General features: G+C 46.4%; 2 protein-coding genes across 5 annotated transcripts in view; both read right to left on the bottom strand.

Moving 5' to 3' along the window:
* The window catches only part of TMTC4 (transmembrane O-mannosyltransferase targeting cadherins 4), a 76369-nt gene extending 66439 nt beyond the window's left edge, over positions 1–9930 (bottom strand). Inside the window, exons 1-3 of one of the 4 annotated variants that reach the window (XM_090022680.1) lie at positions 9554–9930; positions 8038–8136; positions 6338–6553 (exon numbers count right to left, since the gene is read on the bottom strand). In XM_090022680.1, coding sequence (XP_089878806.1) covers positions 6338–6553; positions 8038–8076 — 255 coding nt within the window. In that variant the 5' untranslated portion in view covers positions 8077–8136; positions 9554–9930. Of the gene's footprint in view, positions 1–6337; positions 6554–7946; positions 8137–9048; positions 9530–9553 lie in introns of those variants that run through there. The other 3 variants (XM_090022697.1, XM_090022707.1, XM_090022689.1) reach the window with 3 other exon arrangements.
* Positions 9931–16722: 6792 nt separating this feature from the next.
* LOC149874786 (uncharacterized) lies at positions 16723–20006 on the bottom strand. The gene is made up of 2 exons (XM_090047946.1): positions 18396–20006; positions 16723–17504 (listed from the first exon to the last, which is right to left on the bottom strand). The coding sequence occupies exons 1-2, from the start codon at positions 20004–20006 to the stop codon at positions 16731–16733; spliced, it is 2385 nt and encodes a 794-aa protein (XP_089904072.1). The 3' UTR covers positions 16723–16730.
* Positions 20007–22727: the final 2721 nt, after the last annotated feature.

Raw genomic sequence — 22727 nt, 5'->3', positions numbered from 1 at the left:
TGTGCACCAGTTAAAATGCTGCTCAAAATGACAATGAAGCATCTGCAAAATATCCTTGAAGACCAATAAAATCCAACAATGGAACACTTCACAATATGATAGGCATGAGGCCAACTAACAGCTTATCTTTCATTAAAACAGGAAAGAAAGCAATGAGGGCTAGCAAGTTAACAAAAGGGCCATAGTGTGGTACTCAAGAAATTACCAGCAAGCAGGTCTACAAAACAGCTTCACCTGCTGTATCTCATACTGAATGAGAATAAAACATTCTGTACCTTGTTTAAGAAACCCAGTGTTTACTATGCAGCTCTCCCCCCTGGTGTCTTCATATGTTGATACTGATTTAATATTTCTATATTTTATTCTGATCTCTAATTAGTTTTACTCACCAAAATTCTAGAAAAAACAAAAGATTAAAATGTGAAAATAATTCTTCTGTATTTTCAAATGCAGACCATGCTCGAATGAAGTTATTTAAACAATTGATTTAATTTCATATCCTTGCCTAGAGCTAGTTCAGCTATTTTTTGTGCATGTTGATGAACTGAAATAACAACTTTGCTAGACAAATTTGAGAGAAGTGGAGAAAGATTGCAAGTGTGGAAATTGCAGTAAAACAAACAACTAAATCTACCATTGCCCTGGTATACCTATCAAGCTTTTCTTAAGAAAACAAAAATGCATCATTGTGCCCCAAATAAAATTGTGCGGAATAAGTCTTTTCTAAGAGATGTGCCGTTTTAACAAACACAATGCTTTCTGAAATCACTACAGGTACTTAAAACCATTTGTTGAACTGTCTTAGAAGCTTGAAAATGTATTCCTATTCAGAAGACTTATTTTCTTCCCATTATATCTTATACCGGGTGAGATAGTTTACTCAAACATACTACAAATTGGTTTCAAATAATGATAATTCAGTGAGATTCTAAAAGGTATGTTGTGATAGGCTACCCCCCAATCTTGTTTCGTGTAGAAATTCTGTGAGCTGTATTTTTCCCTAGGGGTATTTGAGCCTCTTTGGTGCTTTTGCTTTTATTCAGCAAAAAAGGACCAATAGAGATGGACTCCTCCTGTACCCATTCTATGTACCCGTCTCCTCCCAACCCCAAAACACCAGATATTATAGGCCAGAGTAGAAACTGTTGACTAAGACCAAGCCCTTGACTAAGTGTCCAATTTGTTATATGCTTATTAATGAGGTGCTTCAGGAACAGAGGATAATCAATACTTTACAGGATCAGGCCCTGGAAACATTGCAAGAGCTTTATTCTTCAAGTAGCTGAAAAAATGACTAAGGGCTATAAACAATGACTGAGTGAATGGTTTTTCAAAAGTTGTTCATTATGTAGACAGTTTTGACAAAGACCATACTTTCTTAATGCTTCTTCTCTATTTAAACAGGTGTTATAAAAGGAACGTTGTGTGATTAATGGAAAGGAAGGGAAGATGATCCATGAGTCACTCTCACTATTAAGCTGTGGTGTTTACTATGAAAAAAAATTAAAACATTCTCACCATTCTGTTCTTGAGTGAAACTCATCATCAGCAAATACTGCAAACATTTCTGCACCAGAGAACTAGGGAATCATATGCTATAGGGCAACTGCTGCCACAGCTGTGCCAGTATAGCTATTACATGTGCGCGAAATGGACCGTATTTGATTTGGATTTGGCTCAATTCGGGGACAGTGATTCGATTCATTGATTCAGACCACTGTCCCGATTCAGTTAGTCTGAATCCGAATCTGAAGATTCAATGCCGATTCAGAGAATCAGCAATTCAGCCACAGGCACAGCTTTAAATGTTTTTTCTACACACCTTGAGAAACCAGGTGCAGCTTGTGAACACTGCAATGCTGGGGTGGATGGTGTCCCCCACAAGAGCACAGGGGGGGACCCTGCACACTCCACGGCAAACCCAGAAGTGGACAGGAAGTAATTCTGGTCCACTTCCGGGTCCGCCATTGAGCATGCAGGAGATCCCGCCCCCCATGGCCCCACAGCCTGGCGACTGGCTGCAGGGGGACCCCAGGAGCTCCCTCCCAGGCCCAGGAGGCACCAGTCGCCAAGCCACACGGAAGGGTGGGGGGGGAGGGGTTGCCCCTCGCATGTTCCACCACCAATCTGGAAGTGGACTGGGAGTGTTTCTGGTCCACTTCTAGGTCCGCCACTGAGTGTGTTGGGGACCCCACCATACTCCTGTGGGACACTCCATCTGCCCCACTATCTCAGCATTCACAAGCTGTCTGGTACCTTGAGGTACGTAGAAAAAACATTTAAAGCTGTGTCTGTGTCCGAATTATCAAACCTCTGAATCAATCTGATGGGTTCCGATTCGATTCAGAGAGATTAAAGGGTCTTCTGATTTAATTCAGATTTGGAGATTTGGCTGTCGAATCGGGCTGAATCTCCACTGAATCAAATCAGGGACCGAAGCTTCGCACAGCCCTAATAGCTATGTCAACACAACCACCTAATGGGGATACAGCGTATTCAAACAGAAGGGGGTTTCCAGCTAGATGAGCTACCCCACCTCCTGAAACAACACAAGGTAATCTAACGAAAACCTTCTCCCATCAGCATAGTTTAGAGTCTACACCAAGGGTTTTGTCAAAAGAGTTTTCACTTAGCTTCCGTTTATCACCTATTCAAGGCAATGGAAAGTTTCCTATTGGCTTGGCACTGTAGTTTGTTCTAAGGGTTTAACTTGCATTCACTGAATTCACTGGCAAAAGCTACCAATAACTTAAAACTGGGAAAACAATTGGGTCCATATGGACATGCATCCATGTATATAATTTTCAAGACTATACCCTAACCCTGGGCAAACTCATTCAAGTTCAGGCACAGAAAAAATAAAGTACAGGCATACCTCATTTTATTGCGCTTTGCTTTATTGCGCTTCACAGATATTGCGTTTTTTACAAATTGAAGTTTTGTGGCAACCCTGCATCGAGCAAGTCTATTGGCGCCATTTTTCCATCGGCGCCATTTTTCCAACAGCATTTGCTCACTTCGTGTCTCTGTGTCACATTTTGGTAATTCTCGCAATATTTCAAACTTTTTCTTTATTATTATATTTGTTATGGTGATCTGTGATCTTTGATGTTACTATTGTAATTGTTTTGGGGCACCACGAACCGTGGCCATATAAGACGGCGAACTTAATCGATAAATGTTGCGTGTGTTCTGACTGCTCCACCGACCGGCCGTTCCCCCGTCTCTCTCACTCTCCTCGGGCCTCCCTATTCCCTGAGACACAACAATATTGAAATTAGGCCAATTAATAACCCTACAATGGCCTCTAAGTGTTCAAGTGAAAGGAAGAGTCACACGTCTCTCACTTTAAATCAAAAGCTAGAAATGATTAAGCTTAGTGAGGAAGGCATGTTGAAAGCTGAGATAGGCCAAAAGCTAGGCCTCTTGCGCCAAACAGTTAGCCAAGTTGTGAATGCAAAGGAAAAGTTCTTGAAGGAAATTAAAAGTGCTACTCCAGTGAACACACGAATGATAAGAAAGCGAAACAGCCCTATTGCTGATATGGAGAAAGTTTTAGTGGTCTGGATAGAAGATCAAACCAGTCACAACACTCCCTTAAGCCAAAGCCTAATCCAGAGCAAGGCCCTAACTCTCTTCAATTCTATGGAGGCTGAGAGAGGTGAGGAAGCTGCAGAAGAAAAGTTTGAAGCTAGCAGAGGTTGGTTCATGAGGTTTAAGGAAAGAAGCCGTCTCCATAACATAAAAGTGCAAGGTGAAGCAGCAAGTGCCGATGTAGAAGCTGCAGCAAATTATCCAGAAGATCTAGCTAAGATAATTGATGAAGGTGGCTACGCTAAACAACAGATTTTCAATGTAGATGAAACAGCCTTATATTGGAAGAAGATGCCATCTAGAACTTTCATAGCTAGAGAGGAGAAGTCAATGCCTGGCTTCAAAGCTTCAAAGGACAGGCTGACTCTCTTGGTAGGGGCTAATGCAGCTGGTGACTTTAAGTTGAAGCCAATGCTCATCTACCATTCCAAAAATCCTAGGGCCCTTAAGAATTATGCTAAATCTACTCTGCCTGTGCTCTATAAATGGAACAACAAAGCCTGGATGACAGCACATCTGTTTACAACATGGTTTACTGAATATTTTAAGCCCACTGTTGAGACCTACTGTTCAGAAAAAAAGATTCCTTTCAAAATATTACTGCTCATTGACAACACAACTGGTCACCCAAGAGTTCCGATGGAGATGTACAACAAGATTAATGTTGTTTTCATGCCTGCTAACACAACATCCATTCTGCAGCCCATGGATCAAGGAGTAATTTCGACTTTCAAGTCTTATTATTTAAGAAATACATTTCGTAAGGCTACAGCTGCCATAGATAGTGATTCCTCTGATGGATCTGGGCAAAGTAAATTGAAAACCTTCTGGAAAGGATTCACCATTCTAGATGCCATTAAGAACATTCGTGATTCATGGGAAGAGGTCAAAATATCAACATTAACAGGAGTTTGGAAGAACTTGATTCCAACCCTCATGGATGACTTTGAGGGGTTCAAGACTTCAGTGGAGGAAGTAACTGCAGATGTGGTGGAAATAGCAAGAGAACTAGAATTAGAAGTGGAGCCTGAAGATGTGACTGAATTGCTGCAATCTCATGATAAAACTTTAACAGATGAGGAGTTGCTTCTTATGGATGAACAAAGAAACTGGTTTCTTGAGATGGAATCTACTCCTGGTGAAGATGCTGTGAACATTGTTGAAATGACAACAAAGGATTTAGAATATTACATAAACTTAGTTGATGAAGCAGCGGCAGGGTTTGAGAGGATTGACTCCAATTTTGAAAGAAGTGCTACTGTGGATAAAATGCTATCAAACAGCATCGCATGCTACAGAGAAATCTTTCGTGAAAGGAAGAGTCAATTGATGCAGCAGACTTCATTGTTGTCTTATTTTAAGAAATTGCCACAGCTACCCCAACCTTCAGCAACCACCACCCTGATCAGTCAGCAGCCATCAACATCGAGGCACGACCCTCCACCAGCAAAAAGATTACAACTCGCTGAAGGCTCAGATGATGGTTAGCAGTTTTTAGCAATAAAGTATTTTTTAATTAAGGTATGTACATTGTTTTTTTAGACATAATCTTATTGCATACTTAATAGACTACAGTATAGTGTAAACATAACTTTTATATGCACTGGGAAACCAAAAAATTCGTGTGACTCGCTTTATTGCGATATTCGCTTTATTGCAGTGGTCTGGAACCGAACTCGCAATATCTCCGAGGTATGCCTGTACATTTAGGCTGCTGACAGATGTGAACACCGCCCCCTGCCCCCCCCAAAAAAACCAAACAAAAACAAGCGCTTTACTAGATGAGGAAGCACATCAGTGTGACCTGGCTCATGCAATGTCTGTATAGATTGCACGCTTCAGTGGGGCTTTTTGACACTTTTATCTAATAGTTGACTCAATCATCTATTAGATAAATACACCAAAAAGCCCTGCTGAAGCGCACAATCTATACAGACGTTGGGCGAGCCAGGTCAAACTGACACGATGCCTCTTCTTGGCAGGCACTGCACTCAGCATCAGGGTGTGCCAAGATGAAAGTAAAGCACCATTTCTTTTTTCACATCTGTAGGCAGCCACTATGAGCCAAAAGGGGCTGCTACTCTATCTTGACAGCCAGCAGTAGTGGTTCTCAAGCAAGGGGCTTGGAGAAAGGGAATTAAAACAGTTGCATTCTGGGTAACTGAGCTAATTAATCTTCTCATTGCTGCATCCTTGTTTGTGCACCAGCATTGAACTAAAGTTGTCAAAACAGCTTTGGGAGTAAGGATTTGTTAGATTATTTCTGCTCCTTCTGCTTGCTCCACAGTAGAGCAATAAAAAAACCAAAAAGCTTTTTATTCAGCTTTTACATAAATAGCTGCTTACTTTTTAGAGCCATTTTCAGAAAGGTGATAATTTTAAGAAAGTGAGGATAATAGGGAAAGACATCTTACAAAATAAGAAAAAAATAGGTAGATCAAACTTGGGCTTAATCAGATTGTCAGTGGGAATGTCTACACATGCATTAATGCGCTATAGTTACGGCACATTAAGTTTAGCACCTTCAATAACAGGTATTAATGCAATGCTCTGTAACCAGAGCTACTATGCAGTAGTGCCAGCTCATGCCTTTAGTAATGCTTTTTAGTAACATTTTTGCCATGACGCACTAATGTGCAGCAGAATTAGTCTAGTGCGCATTTAGTGTCTCGTGTAGCACACCAGTATCAATTTAAATTAACTTCTTTTTCTCCTAAAATTTAAAACTCAGAAAGAGACAAACCTTATTATTGATGATAGCCTCAGAATCATCAAAGACAAAATCTCCATCATAGCTGTTAGCAAAACACAGGAATGAAATAAGCCCCACAACAATTTTAGCCCAGTAAGAAGGTAGAAGGAACCACGATATATCATGGTCGAGATGAAGTTCCAGCTGTGCCATGCTGTGAAATGCTTGTTCCCAGTTTGGAGCTCCAGCATTACGTTGGTTGCAAATCTGAAAGAAATAACATACTGTTATGTTTACAATCTATCAGTTTTGCTTTAAAAAAAAAGTGAAAAAAAATAATGAAAAAGAAAAATCAGACATAACCAGATTTTGCATCTGTTGAGAAATTTCCCATTTGCTACACATAATTATAACCAAAAGAAAACAAAAATCTTAAAAGTATCAGTATTTCTTTGAATATAATTTTGCTTTCTGCACTTGAGAAAGGTGTGGCCTACCATGTTTTGAGCACAGACATGGGAGACAAATAAGCTGAATCATAATCTTGGCATTGCTTTTGAGGTAGGCATAGTCAAATCACTCTACTTTTTTTTTTTTTTTTACCAGTTTTCTCATTTTAAAATAATAATAATAATAATAATAATAATTCATGACTGGTGGCGTTATGAGGATTAGTAAAATGTTGTCAAGCTCTTACAGAATTAAACCTACTGTGTATACCAGGAAAAAACAAATACAGCTGTGTTAATGAATCATTCCTTAGAGTCTCAGAACAGTAGAGACTTCCTATGCCTGAAGAAGGTAATTGCACCCAAAAGCTTGCTAAGAACTTTTTTCCAATTACTTAGTTGGTCTAATAAAAGATATCACATCTACTCAAAGAACCTTTCCTGCCAATAAAACGTGAAGAATTTAATCTGGCAAGTAATTCATGTGTGGAACTCATGTGAACTTTAGAAGATACATTAGAGAATTTAGAGCTGGGGCCTAAATTTCAACATTTAAAATTTTTGAAAGGCTGCCATAAAGATGAAGGAAAACTCTGTTCCTCTGATGCAGAGTGCAAGACTGAAGTAATAGGTTTAATCTAAATCTGTTTTGCAGCACTTTAACTATCAGAAAGATCTTCCTGACTGAGAACAGCAGGACAGTAGAACAAGCTGCCCAGGGAAGTTGTGGAATCTCCTTCACTAGAGTTTTGCAAGAAAAGGCTGGATAAGTATTTGTCTGAGATATTACAGAAATTGCATAGAGGTGCCTCTGAGATCCCTTTCAGCCCTACAATTTTATTATTAAAAAACCATAAGCAGTCAAGAAGTACAAATATAAGACCCCAACAGCTGTGTTCACTAGGTTACAGTGCTTATAAAGTACACATTTTATGCATATTTTATAATATGCGGTTTACTACTAATGCAATGTACTAGTAACATAATAAGATTTGTCTTTAAGAAGAAACAAGAATAGAACCACGTGTGGCAACTTGCCCATGTTGTCAAAAAAAGTTAAGTTTTGTATTTTAGGGCTTTATTATTTCACCTGTGGAATCTTAAGTATATTTGCCTCATAATTTTAATGATTTATTTCAAGTCTGAGTTGATTAGTTTGGGGAATATACAATCTCTGCTGGCTTTGTTTTTATTCAGATTCCAGAGCTTACCAGTGTTACCACCGGCACTGGCAAACTCCTCTATACACGGAAAGTGTATAGAGCAAAAAGTGCTTTTCAGTCCAAGCCGAGTCCACCCCACCTCTCTACTTCTGAAGACAGCCCAGGCTTGGCTCCCCATTCTGCTGAAACGTCATGATGCCTGCCTTCCAGAAAGAAGGGAAGGGCTTTCACAGGCTCTCTAGAGCAGAAGAGGCCAACCATGTAATAAAAAAAAAAAAAAAAAAAAGAGAGAGAAATTTCCCCAAGTCATTCATTTTTGCGCTTTTTTTTAAAATTTCATCATTCATTTTTGCGATTTTTTTTTTTTTTTTAATTTCATCAGAGATTAAAAGCAGGGCTCTTAAGGAGGAGGCGGCAGAAGCACTGCTATTAACAACTTCCAGACTACAGAAAGGGCCAGTAAATACTGCTGGGAAATGGAGCAGGGCAGCTGCTTAGAAATTTGCCTTGCCCAAACAGTTTCTCCATACTCCTGCTCCTTCCCCCCACCCCTGACTCCTTCCCCCCGCCCCAGTTTCTCCTGAGTAGCTGTCCTCCTGATGGCTGTGCCAGGCAAGGAGAGGCCACTAATCACCTCCTCGGGCGTTTTCATGACAAGGAACAGACCTGCAAAGCACCCAAGGTCATTCCTGAGGGGACGGGCACTAAGGGGGTAGGTCTCTGGCACACACATGTGCCATTCAGGTGTGCAGGCGTGTAGAGACAGAACACCTAGGGGGGAGGGGCAGGAAGCAGGAGCTCTCCCCGCCCGGCTGGAGCCTCCCAGCCCCCGAGGGCTCCGTGGCCCCGCGTGCCAGGGGAGCCGGCCGGGCCGCAGAGGGGCCAGGGGCAGCAGGGACACGGCCGGGGGCAGCAGCAGGAAGGCGCCCGCTCGTCTCCAGCCCAATAGGCTGGTGCAGGGCGAGGGGGACAGCCCTGGGGATGCCGCCGCCGGAGCCACGGGGAAACTTAAGCCTAGTTCCCAGCCGGGCTGCAGGCGCAGGGCGGGGAGGGGCTCTGCCAGCCCGCCCCGCCCATTGTCCTGGCAGCGGCCCGCGCCGCCCCCCCGCCGCCCGCGGCGCACGCCCCTGCCCCTGCGCCTGAGCTTTACCTGCAACCCGAAGGCGCCCGAGCGGCATCTCCCCACCGCGGGGGAAACTCTCCCGAGCCCGGGAGCCGGGGCTGGCGGCCGGGGGGGCCGGCGGCTGCTCCGGGAAACCTCCCTCCCCTGCCATTGGCTCCCGCCCGGCCCCACACCGCCCCCGCCCGGCCCCTCCGGAGCGGCCGCCCCTGCCCATTGGCGGCAGCCGCTTTGACGTGCGGAGCCGGGGCAGCGGCAGCGGGGGGGAGAAGGAGAAGCAGCAGCGGCTGCCGGACTCCGCTGTCTGCCAGCTTGCCTGGCGCACAAAGGAGGGCTGCGGGGGGTGGGGAGCGGCAGCGCGCAGGCTCGCGGGGCTGCTGTGAGGGGCGCTCCTCCTCGGGCCCCGCCGCGCAGCGCGCTCCCTTTGTCCCACCGCCCTCCGGCCCTTTGTTCCCCGTCTTCTGCCCCCGCCCCGCCCCGCGGCCCTTCCTGCCTCCGCGCCCCGCGGTGCCGGTGCCGCCCGCCCAGTGCCCGCCTTGCATTCGGGTCCCTCTGAAGTTTCCAACCAGCCGCAGCCCCGTCTCCTTTCAGGGCCCTGCCGCCCGCTCCGGTGAAGAGCCGCGTTGCTGCGAGCGGCAGAGAGGTCGAAGCGCTTTGGAGCAGTCGCGTCTCCAGGTTGTAGCCCTATTGATCTGGAGCAGAGGGTCTCCGGCTGTGATCACCACCGCTCCGCAGAAAGGTTGCGGAACGATCGAGAATCTCTGTACTTGAAGGACTACTGGTGTTAAAATATGAGTTGTGTGCGTTGATTTGTAGAACAAAAAAAAGTGGTCCGCCGAGACCCTCAGCAATTTTCACGTGGTCCGCGGGGGGAGGGGTTGAGAACCACTGCCCTAGTAGAAAAAGCGATCGGGACTCCTGATAGAGGTAATATCTTTTATTAGACCAACTAGATTTTTGCAAAAAAATTTTTTTTTAAATAAATTCTTCCGTTTGCAAACTTTCAGGCACAAACACCCTTTTTCAGGCATCGGAGAAAAGATGGTAAGAGTCCTCCTGGGTCAAAATAAAAGTTCATATTTCAGAGGAAAATTGAAGGTGTGGTATAATCTCCTGTTTGGAACAGTTCATTTTGTATGCAGAGAAAAGTTGGAATAGTTTGTGAAATGAACTGTTCCAAACAGGAGATCATTCCACACCTTCAGCTCTGCTATGAAATATGAACTTTCATTTCAACCCAGGAGGACTCTTACCATCTTTTCTCCGATGCCTGAAAAAGGGTGTCTGTGCCTGAAAGTTTGCAAATTAATTTTTTTTTTTCAAAAAGTCTAGTTGGTCTAATAAAAGATATCACCTCTACAGGGAGTCCTGATTGCTTTTGGAGCAGTCAGGGGTATATAGTTTGTAGCCGTGTTGGTCTAAAAAGTGGAGGCAGATAAAACTCTTGGGCTAAAGGTGATATCTTTTATTGGACAAATAAACTAGCAAAAAAAAAAATCTTTCTTTGCAGGGTTTTGGGCCCAGATACCCTTTGTCAGGCAGAGGAGAGTTCAACAATGGTGAAAGTTCTCCCAGGCAGAAAAAGAAAACTTCATGTTGCACAGGGGAGGTAAAGGATGGTGTGGTTCTCCTGGCTTTCAAAGTGCATTTGTGAAAAAGCTTAGAGCAGTCACAGTCAGTTTGGGCAGCAGGTCTGTGGGGAGTGGTCACACCTAAATGGAGCAGGAGCTTGGTTGTGGGATCAAGAGATAATCCTGCCTGGAGCAGCCTAACTTTGAGCCATATAAGGAGTGCTTTAAGTCACTTGGGCTAAGTAAAGACAGCTGAAGTGATTCAATCTTTGCAAGTTAGTTTAAAGTGTGTAGTCTAAATGAAGAAGCAAGGGAACAGACATTCACTTTTGATTCCAGAAATGGCAGCCACATGCCTGCAGTGGTTCAGGCCAGAAGCTGGGGGACATTAGAGCCCCCCACTGAAGCAGACAACTTGGACAGGGCTAGCTCCCCCACTCTGTGAGGTGGGGTTTACAGGGGAGGTACAAAGCATCCTGGGATGATGGAGGATTGTCAGTTAACTTGAATCTGGAGGGGATCTAGGACAAGTTAAATAAAACTGATTTAGGTTAAATTGGTTTAAGTCTGATACTACATCTGATGCAGAATACTATCTTTGTCTCTCCACAAACTCTGCTAACTGACAGTTTGGTTACCATGGTCACTACAAAGGGCAGACTCCTCTGCCCCATCTCTTCATGTAACCTTGAGTTGTAACCTGAGCTGGATATATTCCTGAGGGAGGGGGGCAACCTGCTCCCTCTGCCTACATGCCAGGCATCACATACCTGGGGGCGGGAGGGGCTTAAGCTCCCTATTGTTCTAAGCAATGCCAGCCTGACTGGGAGGGGGCTAAAGACCCTGCCAGTCTACCTGGCAACCATTGATGCATTTCAGATTGGTTGGCTGGCATCCAACAGTTGCTGGCCTTTATTGGATCAGGTAAATGAGGTCATAAGGTGTATATATAAGTTAAGGACTGCCCAGGAGGAGGGGCAGGAGCCATGATAAAAACTCACAGAGAGAAGCCGGACCATCTGAAACTCATGATCAATGTGCTGCCTGCCTCCATCCAGTTCATTGGATTATACTCGTGAGTAAGTACCTGAGATCTAACTAGTAACTCAGCTGCATGACCAAAGGCTACCATGCCACTTTGCTCTAAGGGATTTATTTGATATTGTTCTACCCTGTACCCTATTCCAAACCTACCCCTTGTAACCAATAAAGTTCTCCTTTGTACCTAGCGTAGAAAACTTATTGGGAGAGGGGCTAGATTATGCCTTGGTTTGGCTGACTAAGGAAGAGCATTATTCTGCTTCAGACTAAAGGAAGCACCCCAAGTTGTTGCAGTGAGTCAAGCACTGTCAAGGACTACTAGGTCTGTGTTTCTCAGATGGTGCAGGTTCCAGATCAGTCCAGACTCTGGGTGGTGGCAGCATTGCCCCCAGGCTAGCGGGTATGTTCCACGATGGGGGTTGGCCAGATGTGAGGCTCTCAGAGCCTAGAAGGTGATCAGGCGCAGTGGGGTGGGTGGTTCAGCACAGGAGCACCCCCTACTGACCCGCCACAACATCCATCCAAGTTTAGCTTAAACCAGTTTTGGCCATTTTGAAAGCTGTTTACGTGCACTGAACTTTTGTTGTGTTATATATTTGAACTGGTTTCTGATCGCTTATAACAATTTATGTGTAGTTTCTGTCCCGAGCATTAAAGGTGTTAATGTTTGGCCAATCTGGGGGTGAAGAGCTCCAGGAACCACCCAAAATTACCCAGTTAGGATTGGAAGGGACCTCAGGAGGCCATCTAGTCTACCCCCCTGCTCCAAGCAGGACCAGCCCCAACTATATCAGTAACTGTGAGGAGAGACTGAGGTAACTGGGTTGTTTAGTCTAGAGAAGAGAACACTGAGGGGAAATTCAATAGCAGCCTTCAGCTACCTCAACAGTGGTTCCAAAGAGGATGGAACTAGACGAGGGGTGGGCAACTATTTTGGCTAAAGGGCCACTTAATTAGTTGTGGCGAGCTGTCAAGTGCTGCAAGGGTAACCCTGCTCCTTGACAGGTGCCCCACCCCCAGTCACCTTCTTGGGACCAGAAGTCCCACCTCCTAACCCCTGACCTTTGCCACCAGAAGTCCTCCCCTCATCCTGGAAGTACTCAGTTCAGGAAGGGAGTTTCCCCATCTTGGAACTGGAAAAAAACAAAACAAATTATATATTAAAATATGTAATTGTTGATGTTTGGTTTTTAATTTCATTAAAAAAAAATTTTGTCCTGATTCCTGTTTGCATTGTGTATATAGAGGTGATTGCATAATAGCTGAAAATGAAATCTTACTCTTGTATATTGTGGGGGCTTGGAGGGGTGGATGTGGATGTGTGTGTCTGGATGTGTATGTGGGGTGTAGGGAAGGGTAGAGGCATGTGTGGATGTGGGTGGGTGGTGGGTATGGTGGGTTTGTGGGAAAGTGGATGTGTACAGGGTTTATGGGATGTGTGGAGAGCGGGTGGCTAGGAATGTGTGTGGGATGGTTGTGGGCTCTGTGTGTGGGTGGGTATGGGGTATGTGGGGTGTGTGAAGAGGGTGGCTGGGAGTGGGGGGGATATGGGTGCATGTAGCAGTGAGTGGGCCCTCCTCTGGAGGTGCGCAAGGGGTATGTGATTGCGTGTGGGGGAGGGTGTGCGGGTATGGTGGGGTGTGCATGGGAACCCCCCTGCACATACCCCCTTGAGCTGGTCAGTACCCGCCCCTGCCCCAATGGCATAATAGCCCAGAGCCCTCATGCCCTGTGGTGTGTCCCTCCCACTGCTAACAGCATGCAGCCCCAGTCCCACCCCATGACCTCTCCAGACACATTGGCAGGAGCGGACCAGCTGGAACCTACACCACAGACTTGACTCCGGCCTGCCCTGCACCTCCTCTGTGCCACCTGCCCATGATGCATCCTGTTGCCCCTGGGCATGCAGCAGGGCTGGGGCAGCTCTGCACCTGGACTGCCTTTCTAGGCAGACAAGGTGGTGGCAGCACCTTCTTTCAGGTGCTGCTGCCGCTGGCCTCAGCCCTATGGTACTGATGGGGGTCTGCACCACAGCCCTGACCTGGCGCACCTGTTCTGGACTCGCCTACTCACACTTAACAGTGGCAGCAGCAGCGCCAGCTGGGCAGAAACTGCTGCTCAGCACAGGGGAAAAGCAGCCCCTCCCCCTCACTGCTGCCAAGTGCTTCCTGCTACAGCTGCTCGAAGCCCATGCTGGGCTTCCCTGTGGCCCTACTACTGTCACTGCTGACCCAGGGGGCAGCCTGGAGGTGGCGGTGGCAGCACAGAAGAGTTTCTGTCTGACTGGTACTGCTGCTGCCACTGTTTTGCGTGCGCAGGTGACTCCAGAGCAAATGCAGGGCACAATGGATCAGGGCTATGGTGCAGGTCCCCACTGGTATTGTGGGGCTGAGGCCAGTGGCAGCAGCAGATGGAAGAAGCTGCCACCTCCTGGTCTGCCTAGAAAGGCAGTCCAACTGTGGAGCTGTCCCAGGCCCACTGTGTGCTCAGGCAGCAGGAGGATGCCCCATGACCAGACAGAGCCTGGGCCAGGCAGGATTGAGGGACTCGCCATGGGGTGGACAAGGCCCTGCTGTGGACCAGATCCAGCCTGTAGGCCGTATTTTGCCCACCCCTGACCTAGACTGTTCTCAGTAGTGGCAGATGACAGAACAAGGAGCAATGGCCTCAAGTTGCAGCAAGGGAAGTTTATATTAGATATTAGTGATAACTTTATCACTAGGAGGGTAGTAAAGCAGTGGAACAGGCTACCCAGAGAAGAGGTTGGGGAATCTCCATGCTTGGAGGTTTTTAAGGCCTAGCTAGACAAATCCTTCGCTGGGATGATCTAGTTGGGGATGGTCCTGCTTTGAGCAAGGGGTTGTTGAATTAAAAAAATCGTGGTTCGTTTCTCGGGAGGTGGAAAAAAACTTTCAGCTTCAGACACACTTTATTAGCAATACAAAAGGTATATATTTGCAAATAGGGTCAGAGGGAGAAGACAAAAGATCAAATCCCTCTGCCCCCGAGCATAATCATTAGCAGGCTTTTATCCCCTCTCTCCTGACCACGTGTGCAGAAGGAGGAATTTTTACAACTCATTTCCGGTTCATACAAACATATATGTAAACATGTCGCTTCATACGTCCCATGTGCATTATAATTAACTACTTAAGTATGCGGGGCGGGTAGGCTTAATATGCATTAGGTTATCACGCGTGCGTGGATGGGACTCAAGATTACTCAAGGTTCAACCTGAAGGCAAAAATGGCATTTGCTCTTATCTTAGCCTTAGGAATGTGGGGTCATAAAAGAAAGTGTGATTTAATGTGACAAAGAGATAGTAAATTTGCAGGACAGAGAGGGAGTGATGCCTTAGTACAAAGGGCCTTTTGGTGGCTTTTCCCTTCAATTTCCACCCCCCCCCTTCCCTCTCCCATTAAGGAGACAAGGATGGGTAGCAGCTGTGGTTTTTTTTTTTTCTAAATCTGCTATTGATAATGCATTTTTAATAATATTTCTAACAATATCCCCCCTCGAGATGCTTTCTGATCTTTACTTCATTCGGGCATATCAAGATAATTACGAGGAATTTTTCTGAGGACCATGACCTTTGCAGCAGTCTGTGCTTTTAGAGGGACTGCTGCGACCTGCATTCCTTCCACTGTGGTGGTTATCAATCTAGTGAGACAAGGAATAAGGCAAGGGATAAAAATCAAACCAGTTAGAGCACACAAAAGCACAAACCCTACCTTTTTCCACCAGGGTCCTCCAAATAATTGAAACCACCAGTCCTTATTCCATGTGGTTTCCCACGTTTGTATTGGTACATGGGCTATTTTTCTAATCTCTTTGGCAATCTCTAAGACTGCTTTCCCGTTGTCATCTATTTGGAGGCAACAGTTAGAAAGGTTGAGCTTTCCGCAGACTCCGCCTTCCTCTGCAAGTAAATAGTCTAAGGCCATCCGATTTTGGTATATGGCTGCTCTCATCTGAGAACTTTGTCGGGCCAATAACTCGAGAGCAGTGGCGGTCTGGTTAGTAATTACTTCCAAGACTGCCTGCAACCGGATGATTCTATTCAGCATATATATTGGTGTCCGGTATCCCCAACTCCCATCATTAGCCCATGTAGCTGGTCCATAATACTCAATAATCCTCTGAGGGGGCCACTCATCCTTCTTCCACTTTTGGGAGCTACCCTGTGTCAAACTTACATCAATACTTCTCTTGGCCCTTTTCCAATCATCATACAAAGAGACTCCTAGCTTATTTCCAACCTCAGACGGTAACAAAAAGAAAGCTGGTACAATTACTCCCATATAGCAAGTTCCCGTCCACCCCTGTGGTAGTATTGTATAGGCCCGTCGTCCGCAAATCCAATAGTATCCTCTTAAGGCCCTATTTTCTCTATTGGTGGCATTTGGAGGGGCCCAACCATAGGGCATCTCGGGAAACCCCAAGCCTCCTTCTGGACCCAAAGGACCAGCAACTGCGTAGCCTCCTTTCATGGAACATTCCCATAGCCCATCCTGGTTCTTGTCTGTACAATCTGTCCGATCATCACTTTGATTTGTGGCACTCCAATATTTATTAAACCACACAATTGTTCCATTGGGATGCTGCCACACTAGCCGATTATACCCTGGGCTATTAGGATAATAAAGCCGTTCTAATCTTGTAAGGTTCATCCACCTTACTTTTAAAGTCCATATGCAACGGCTGTGTCCCAACCTTTTTCCTGTACCATTATTACTGATGCAATACTCTCCTAACGCCACTTGGGAAAGTTCCCAACTGTGGTTCTCATCCCATTTTTGACTAGTACTCTTAACATCTGCCTTACTACTTACTAGCCATTTCGGGGCCAAAGGAAAAGCCCTCCAAGGCCACTGGCCTCTGGCCTCCCGAAGCCCCCCACAGGCCCAGCAGTTGGTAAGATTAAAAGTACCTGCAATTCTTTCCATCATATCAACATACAAATTTGTCCCTGGGGGAGCAATTTGGGAAAGCGAGGGTGTGAGCCAGCGGTTAAGGCTGCTCAATTCTGCTTCTTTCATTATGCAGATAACAACAAGGCACATTAAGATTCCCACCATATTTTCCCTTTTACTTTCTTGTCTAATTTTCTGAGCTTTGATTAAGCCGTCTCAGGCGCACTTGGAGATCACCAGTAGGTTCACAGCTCCACTTGCTGGCTTCTTGTTCCGAAGACGACTCAGCTTCCGGAGTGAGTTCGTCTTGGGAGATGTTGTCCTCTGACGCTTGTGGATGTCGTTTCACACGGGTATGGTGTATCCAACGATCATGGCCAGTAATCTTTACAGCGGTGTGGGTTGTTAGAAGTACCTGGAAAGGGCCACTCCACCTCTCAGTCAAAGGCTCCTTTTTCCACCGCTGCACCAAGACCCAGTCTCCCGGGGAGAAGTCATGTACCGGTACATCTAAAGGCAGACGCTGAAAGGAGGCTGCATACCTGTGAAGAGAAAACAAGACAGACTGCAAGGCAATAACATATGTATGAAGTTCACTATTACCTAATTCAAAAGTTACATTTTCTCGCATCCCAGGAGGTAAGACTCGAGGTGGCTTGCCAAACATAATTTCATATGGGGTCAATTTGAGGCCCCGTCGGGGAGTGTTTCGAATGCAAGTAAGAGCTAGCGGCAATGCTTGAGGCCACTTAAGGCGTGTTTCAATACAGATTTTGGTGAGCAAAGTCTTTAAAGTTCTATTCATGCGTTCCACTTGTCCTGAACTCTGTGGTCTCCATGGTGTGTGTAGTTTCCAAGTAACCTTGAGAGCTTGTGCGACTTCTTGAACCACTCTTCCCACAAAGTGTTGTCCTTGATCCGACTCGATGGACTCAGGCAGGGAATACCGGGGAATGATCTCCTGTAACAAATACTTCACTACTGCAGCTGCAGTGGCAGTCCTGGTGGGCCAAGCCTCGACCCAACCAGAGAGCTGGTCTACCATGACAAGTAAAAACCCGTGATGTCCGGATCGTGGGAGCTCGGCAAAATCAATCTGCCATGCTTGTCCAGGGTACGCTGCCCAGGGTCTACCTCCCATTGGCACAGGGGGTTTCCTTCGAGGGTTTACTTTCTGGCATGTAATGCACCTGGTAGCAATGCGCTGAGCTTCTACATATAGCCCTGGGGCTACTGCTTGGCGGATCATTAGATCACCCATGGCCAAACCTCCCATATGGGTTCTTGCATGGAGCTGTTGCAGCACCTCCCGAAGCAATGGCCTGGGTATCATGACTTTCCCTCCTGGTACTATCTACCACCCCTGGGAGTTCTTTTCTGCACAAGCTTTCTGTGCAAATTTATCTTCTTCAGGGGAATACTGTGGGACTAAATCCTGAACGTATGGCCATATGGCATGGGACATAGCCTGCTTGGATACCTCTTCCGCTTCTCCCCCAATAAATGCAGCTTCCTTTGCTGCTGCATCAGCCTTTGCATTTCCAAGCTTATGCTTTTTCTCAGCAGCCTTCCCATGGGCCCGCACATGAATGACTGCTACCTCTTTAGGCTGGTGGAGTGCCTCTAGTAGTTTGATAATCTGGGGGCCATTAGCAATCTTATTCCCAGAGGCAGTAATGAAACCCCTTTTTTTCCACAATAGTCCGTGCGCATGGACTGTAGAAAAAGCATAGCGAGAGTCAGTGTATATATTAACTCGCTGGTCTGTCCCCAGCTGTAATGCTCGGGTGAGCGCAGTGAGTTCTGCGGCCTGTGCCGACCATGAGCTCGGCAATGACTCCCTCCATACTACCTTATCCAAGGTTACCACTGCACATCCTGTTCGTCTTTTTCCATCGATGACAGAGCTGGAGCCATCCACAAAGTATTCAACATCTGGGTCTTCAATTGGGTCCTCAGCAAGATCAGGTCGCACCTGCGTGGTCTGATTCAGGACCTCAAGGCAGTCATGCGTCGGTTGCCCTGGCTCTGGCAGCAAGGTTGCAGGGTTTAAGGCTGTAGTATGTTTGAAAGTAAGTCCTGGATTAGAGAGCAAAAATATCTCATACCGTGATTGTCTGGAGGGGTTAAGAAATTTCCCTCCCTCAGTCCCTAGGATCTGGGGAACTCCATGAGGAGTGAGTATTTCCATATCCGCACCCATGACTATCTTCTGGGCTTCTTCAACAACCACTGCTGTGGCTGCCACAGCCCGAAGACAGGCTGGCCACCCGAGTGCAACTGGATCTAGAACCTTTGAATAATATCCCACGGGTCTCCAGGTCGGGCCCGATGGCTGTGTCAGCACCCCTGATGCAATCCCTCGATTCTCATGAACATACAGTCGATATGGCTTTTTACTGTTTGGGATGGCTAAGGCTGGGGGCTGGGTTAATGCTGCCTTCAGCAGATCAAAAGCATGCTGCATTTCTTTATTCCATTTCCATTTAGTGAGACTCTCCTTAGTCAGGGATTCATACAGTGGTCTAGCCTTCCCACCGTAATCTGGTATCCATAGTCGACAGAACCCAGTTAGCCCTAGGAATGCTCGCAGCTCCTTGGGTGACTTAGGTGGGGTTAGACCTTGAATCGCCTGTATGCGATCTGCACTCAGGGCTCTGACTCCTTTTGAGAGCTTATATCCCAAAAATGTGACTTCAGGCTGACATATTTGGGCTTTCTCTCTAGAGACTTTATATCCTTTTTTTCCCAGAGTGTTTAGGAGTGACTTGGTGGCTTCCTCGCAGAGCTGCAAGTTTGGGCTTGCAACTAGCAGGTCATCCACATACTGGAGGAGAGTCACTGCGGGGTGTGATCCCTTCCATTCCCCCAAGTCCTTCTGAAGGGCAAGTCCAAAAATATGGGGGGCTGCTATAAATCCTTGTGGAAGAACTGTCCACATGAGTTGGGCTTTATGGAAAGTATCTGGATCCTCCCATTCAAAAGCAAACAATTTTTGACTCTCTCGGTGAAGAGGAATAGAGAAGAAAGCATCTTTCAAATCTAGCACTGAAAATATTTCAGCTTCCCCCGGTACTTGTGTCAAAATCGTGTGAGGGTTCGGGACTACAGGATGGTCTGAAAGGACCTTCTTATTTACTGCCCGTAAGTCTTGGACCAGTCTGTATGAGACCCCATCTGCCTTTGGCACTCCAAGAATGGGGGTGTTATAGGGTGAAGACCCTTCCACTAGCCATCCGTACCTCTTGTATTTCTCTATTAACGGCTTGAGTCCAGCTCTGGCCGCTCGGCTGAGTGGGTACTGCTTTACCCGAACGGGCCCCTCCCCATCCTTGAGTACGATCCTTACCGGGGAGACGAACTTAGCTCGCGCAGGGGTTCCATCAGCCCATACTGAGGGGTCTACTCCGATCATGTGATCTTCTGGACTTACTGCAGGGCGTCGGTCCTCCAGGAGAGCCATCTGATAGTTCGAGCTCTGCTTGACAGGTAGCTGGACCACCATCTGGTCGTCTCTGAAAAAGATCTCAGCTTGCAATTTTGTGAGTAAGTCCCGCCCAAGGAGTGCAACCGGGCAACTTGGAGAATACACAAAGGAGTGCTCGAGCAAATGGTCTCCCACCTTGGTGAGGAGTGGTTTACAAACAGGGAGTCGAGTCTGCATTCCCTCAATCCCTTCTACAAGTACATGCTGTTCACTAGTTCCTGCACAGGGGGGTTTTTCTGGAATCATTGAAAATGTAGCCCCAGTATCCACCAAGGCTTCAAAGTTTTTGCCACCAACCCTAATAGTTACCATGGGATCTTCTCGGGCTCCAACCCGAAGGGTAGTGGTCTTAGATCCCTGTCCCCTTCATTCTGAATCCTCACCCTTGTCTTCTGCCCGCATGAGGTGACCTCTCGGTTCCCCCTCTCTCTTCTCCTTCAACTTCGGGCATTCCCTCTTCCAGTGTCCTTTCTCCTTGCAATAAGCACAAACATCTGCTCCCACTCTTTCTCCCTTCCTCTTCTGTATCCCAGCCTTTCCAGGGTTCCCTCCAGTTATAGCAGCTGCTAGTGCTGCCATCTGTCGCTGAGCCTTTTTATCCTCCTTGCGCTCCTGCACTTGCTCACGATTCCCATACACCTTATATGCAATTTCCACCAGCTCTGAAATCGGTTTCCCAGCACCTCCCTCAGTTTTCTGTAACTTCTTACGGATATCAGCAGCAGATTGACCAATAAACATAAGATTTACCATGCGCTGGTTATCTGGGGCTTCTGGATCCAGATCCGAAAACCTGCGAAACGCCTCATACAGCCTCCCAAGGAAAGCTGAGGGATCCTCCTCTCTTCCCTGTCTCACCTCATACAATTTAGACAGATTGGTAATCCGAGGCACTGCCTTTCCCATTGCTTCCACTATAATTCCCAAATACCGTGCACTCAGCTCTCTGCCCTCTGCAGTATGATTGTCCCATCCCGGCTCTTCTACCGGGTAGGTATCACGCAGAGTACGACCAGCAGCACCCTCTGACTCAACTCTGGCTGCCGCAATACGCTCTGCTGTACCTAACACTAATCTCCTCTCCTCCGGGGTTAGGAGAGTCTGGAGCATCATCTGGACATCAGCCCAAGTGGGTCGATGAGTCTGCCCAATAGATCGAAACAAATCCCTCATCTTTTCAGGATCTTCACGAAAAGAGGGGCTCTGATTTTTCCAGTTAAATAAATCTGAAGTGCTAAATGGGGTGTAGACAAAAGTTGCAGTGCCTCCTTCCCCAATAACCTCTCGCATCGGACAGTTCAACACCGGCTGTGACTCTACAGGCTTGCGCAAATAATAACCCTTATTTCCTGATTCAGATGAGGCACTTGGCTGAGGCTCACGCTCTAACTCATTAGGTATGCATTGGTACGTCGGTGGTGGTCTCTCTAAGGGAGGGGGCGGTGGTGCAGAAGAACTGGATGCCGAGGAGGCGTCTGACTCATCTTCGCTACCCGACAGGGCAACCGGAGCACGGGTCCGGTACTCAGCCAATTCAGAATCTCCCCCCTCATTAGACTCAGGAAGTACAGGCGGCCCCCCCCGAGCCTTTTTCTTAACAAGCATCACATGAGACTTTGCTAAGTAATTCTTAATCCAAGGTGGCTGATTTTGAACCACCCACAACCAACAATCAATATAAGGAAACTGATTCCAATACCCATTTTGCATAACAATTTCATGGATAGCTATCACTTCTTTTAGCACAAAGGATCCTTTCGGGGTCCAGTGGACCCCAAATGTTGGCCACTCGAGTTGACAAAACTTAATTAAATCATCTTTTTTCATTTTTATTCCATAATCGGCCGGCCTTGCAAATTTATTAAAATGACGTAATAAGACTTTTAGAGGGGTATCAATATTGTTTTCTACACGAGAGCTACTCGTACCCATTTGCCCACAAAAATGCGCCCAATGCACACCAAATACCAAAAAGATCTCAACAACAGATGATTTACAATGAGAGCTAAGCCTAGAATTTCTCAGCAAACTTACACATCCTTTGTTTTAGATCCGTACACCAGATTAGGCAAAGGGAATTCGTATACTCACTCAGATACCCCAGAGATCTCGATCCAAATTCCAAAGTGTGTCTGCCTCTCCAGAAACTCAGAATTTACATAGGATACTTCCTTTAACTTCCCGGATATTTGGACTTAAACCTCAAATACCAGGGTGAGTCCAAAGTCGGCTCGGTGTGCACAAATCCCTGGTACTGGAGGTGCTCTGTCACTGAATTCCGGGGTAGTCCTCGAGAAGCCCCACGTTGGGCGCCAATTGTTGAATTAAAAAAATCGTGGTTCGTTTCTCGGGAGGTGGAAAAAAACTTTCAGCTTCAGACACACTTTATTAGCAATACAAAAGGTATATATTTGCAAATAGGGTCAGAGGGAGAAGACAAAAGATCAAATCCCTCTGCCCCCGAGCATAATCATTAGCAGGCTTTTATCCCCTCTCTCCTGACCACGTGTGCAGAAGGAGGAATTTTTACAACTCATTTCCGGTTCATACAAACATATATGTAAACATGTCGCTTCATACGTCCCATGTGCATTATAATTAACTACTTAAGTATGCGGGGCGGGTAGGCTTAATATGCATTAGGTTATCACGCGTGCGTGGATGGGACTCAAGATTACTCAAGGTTCAACCTGAAGG

This window comes from Crocodylus siamensis, chromosome 1, assembly GCF_052110815.1.
Source record: "Crocodylus siamensis isolate JL-2025a chromosome 1, ASM5211081v1, whole genome shotgun sequence".
Classification (NCBI taxonomy): Eukaryota; Metazoa; Chordata; order Crocodylia; family Crocodylidae; genus Crocodylus; species Crocodylus siamensis.
This window is presented reverse-complemented; position numbering and strand designations above follow the sequence as displayed.

Bases quoted from the DNA above. Each gene is read 5' to 3' on its own strand.
- LOC149874786 (XM_090047946.1), bottom strand. From the start codon at position 20,006: ATGGCTCTCCTGGAGGACCGACGCCCTGCAGTAAGTCCAGAAGATCAC. The intron at 17,505-18,395 runs GTAGTATGGAGG...TATTTGTTACAG, and splicing joins CAGTGGTAACCTTGGATAAG to GAGATCATTCCCCGGTATTC.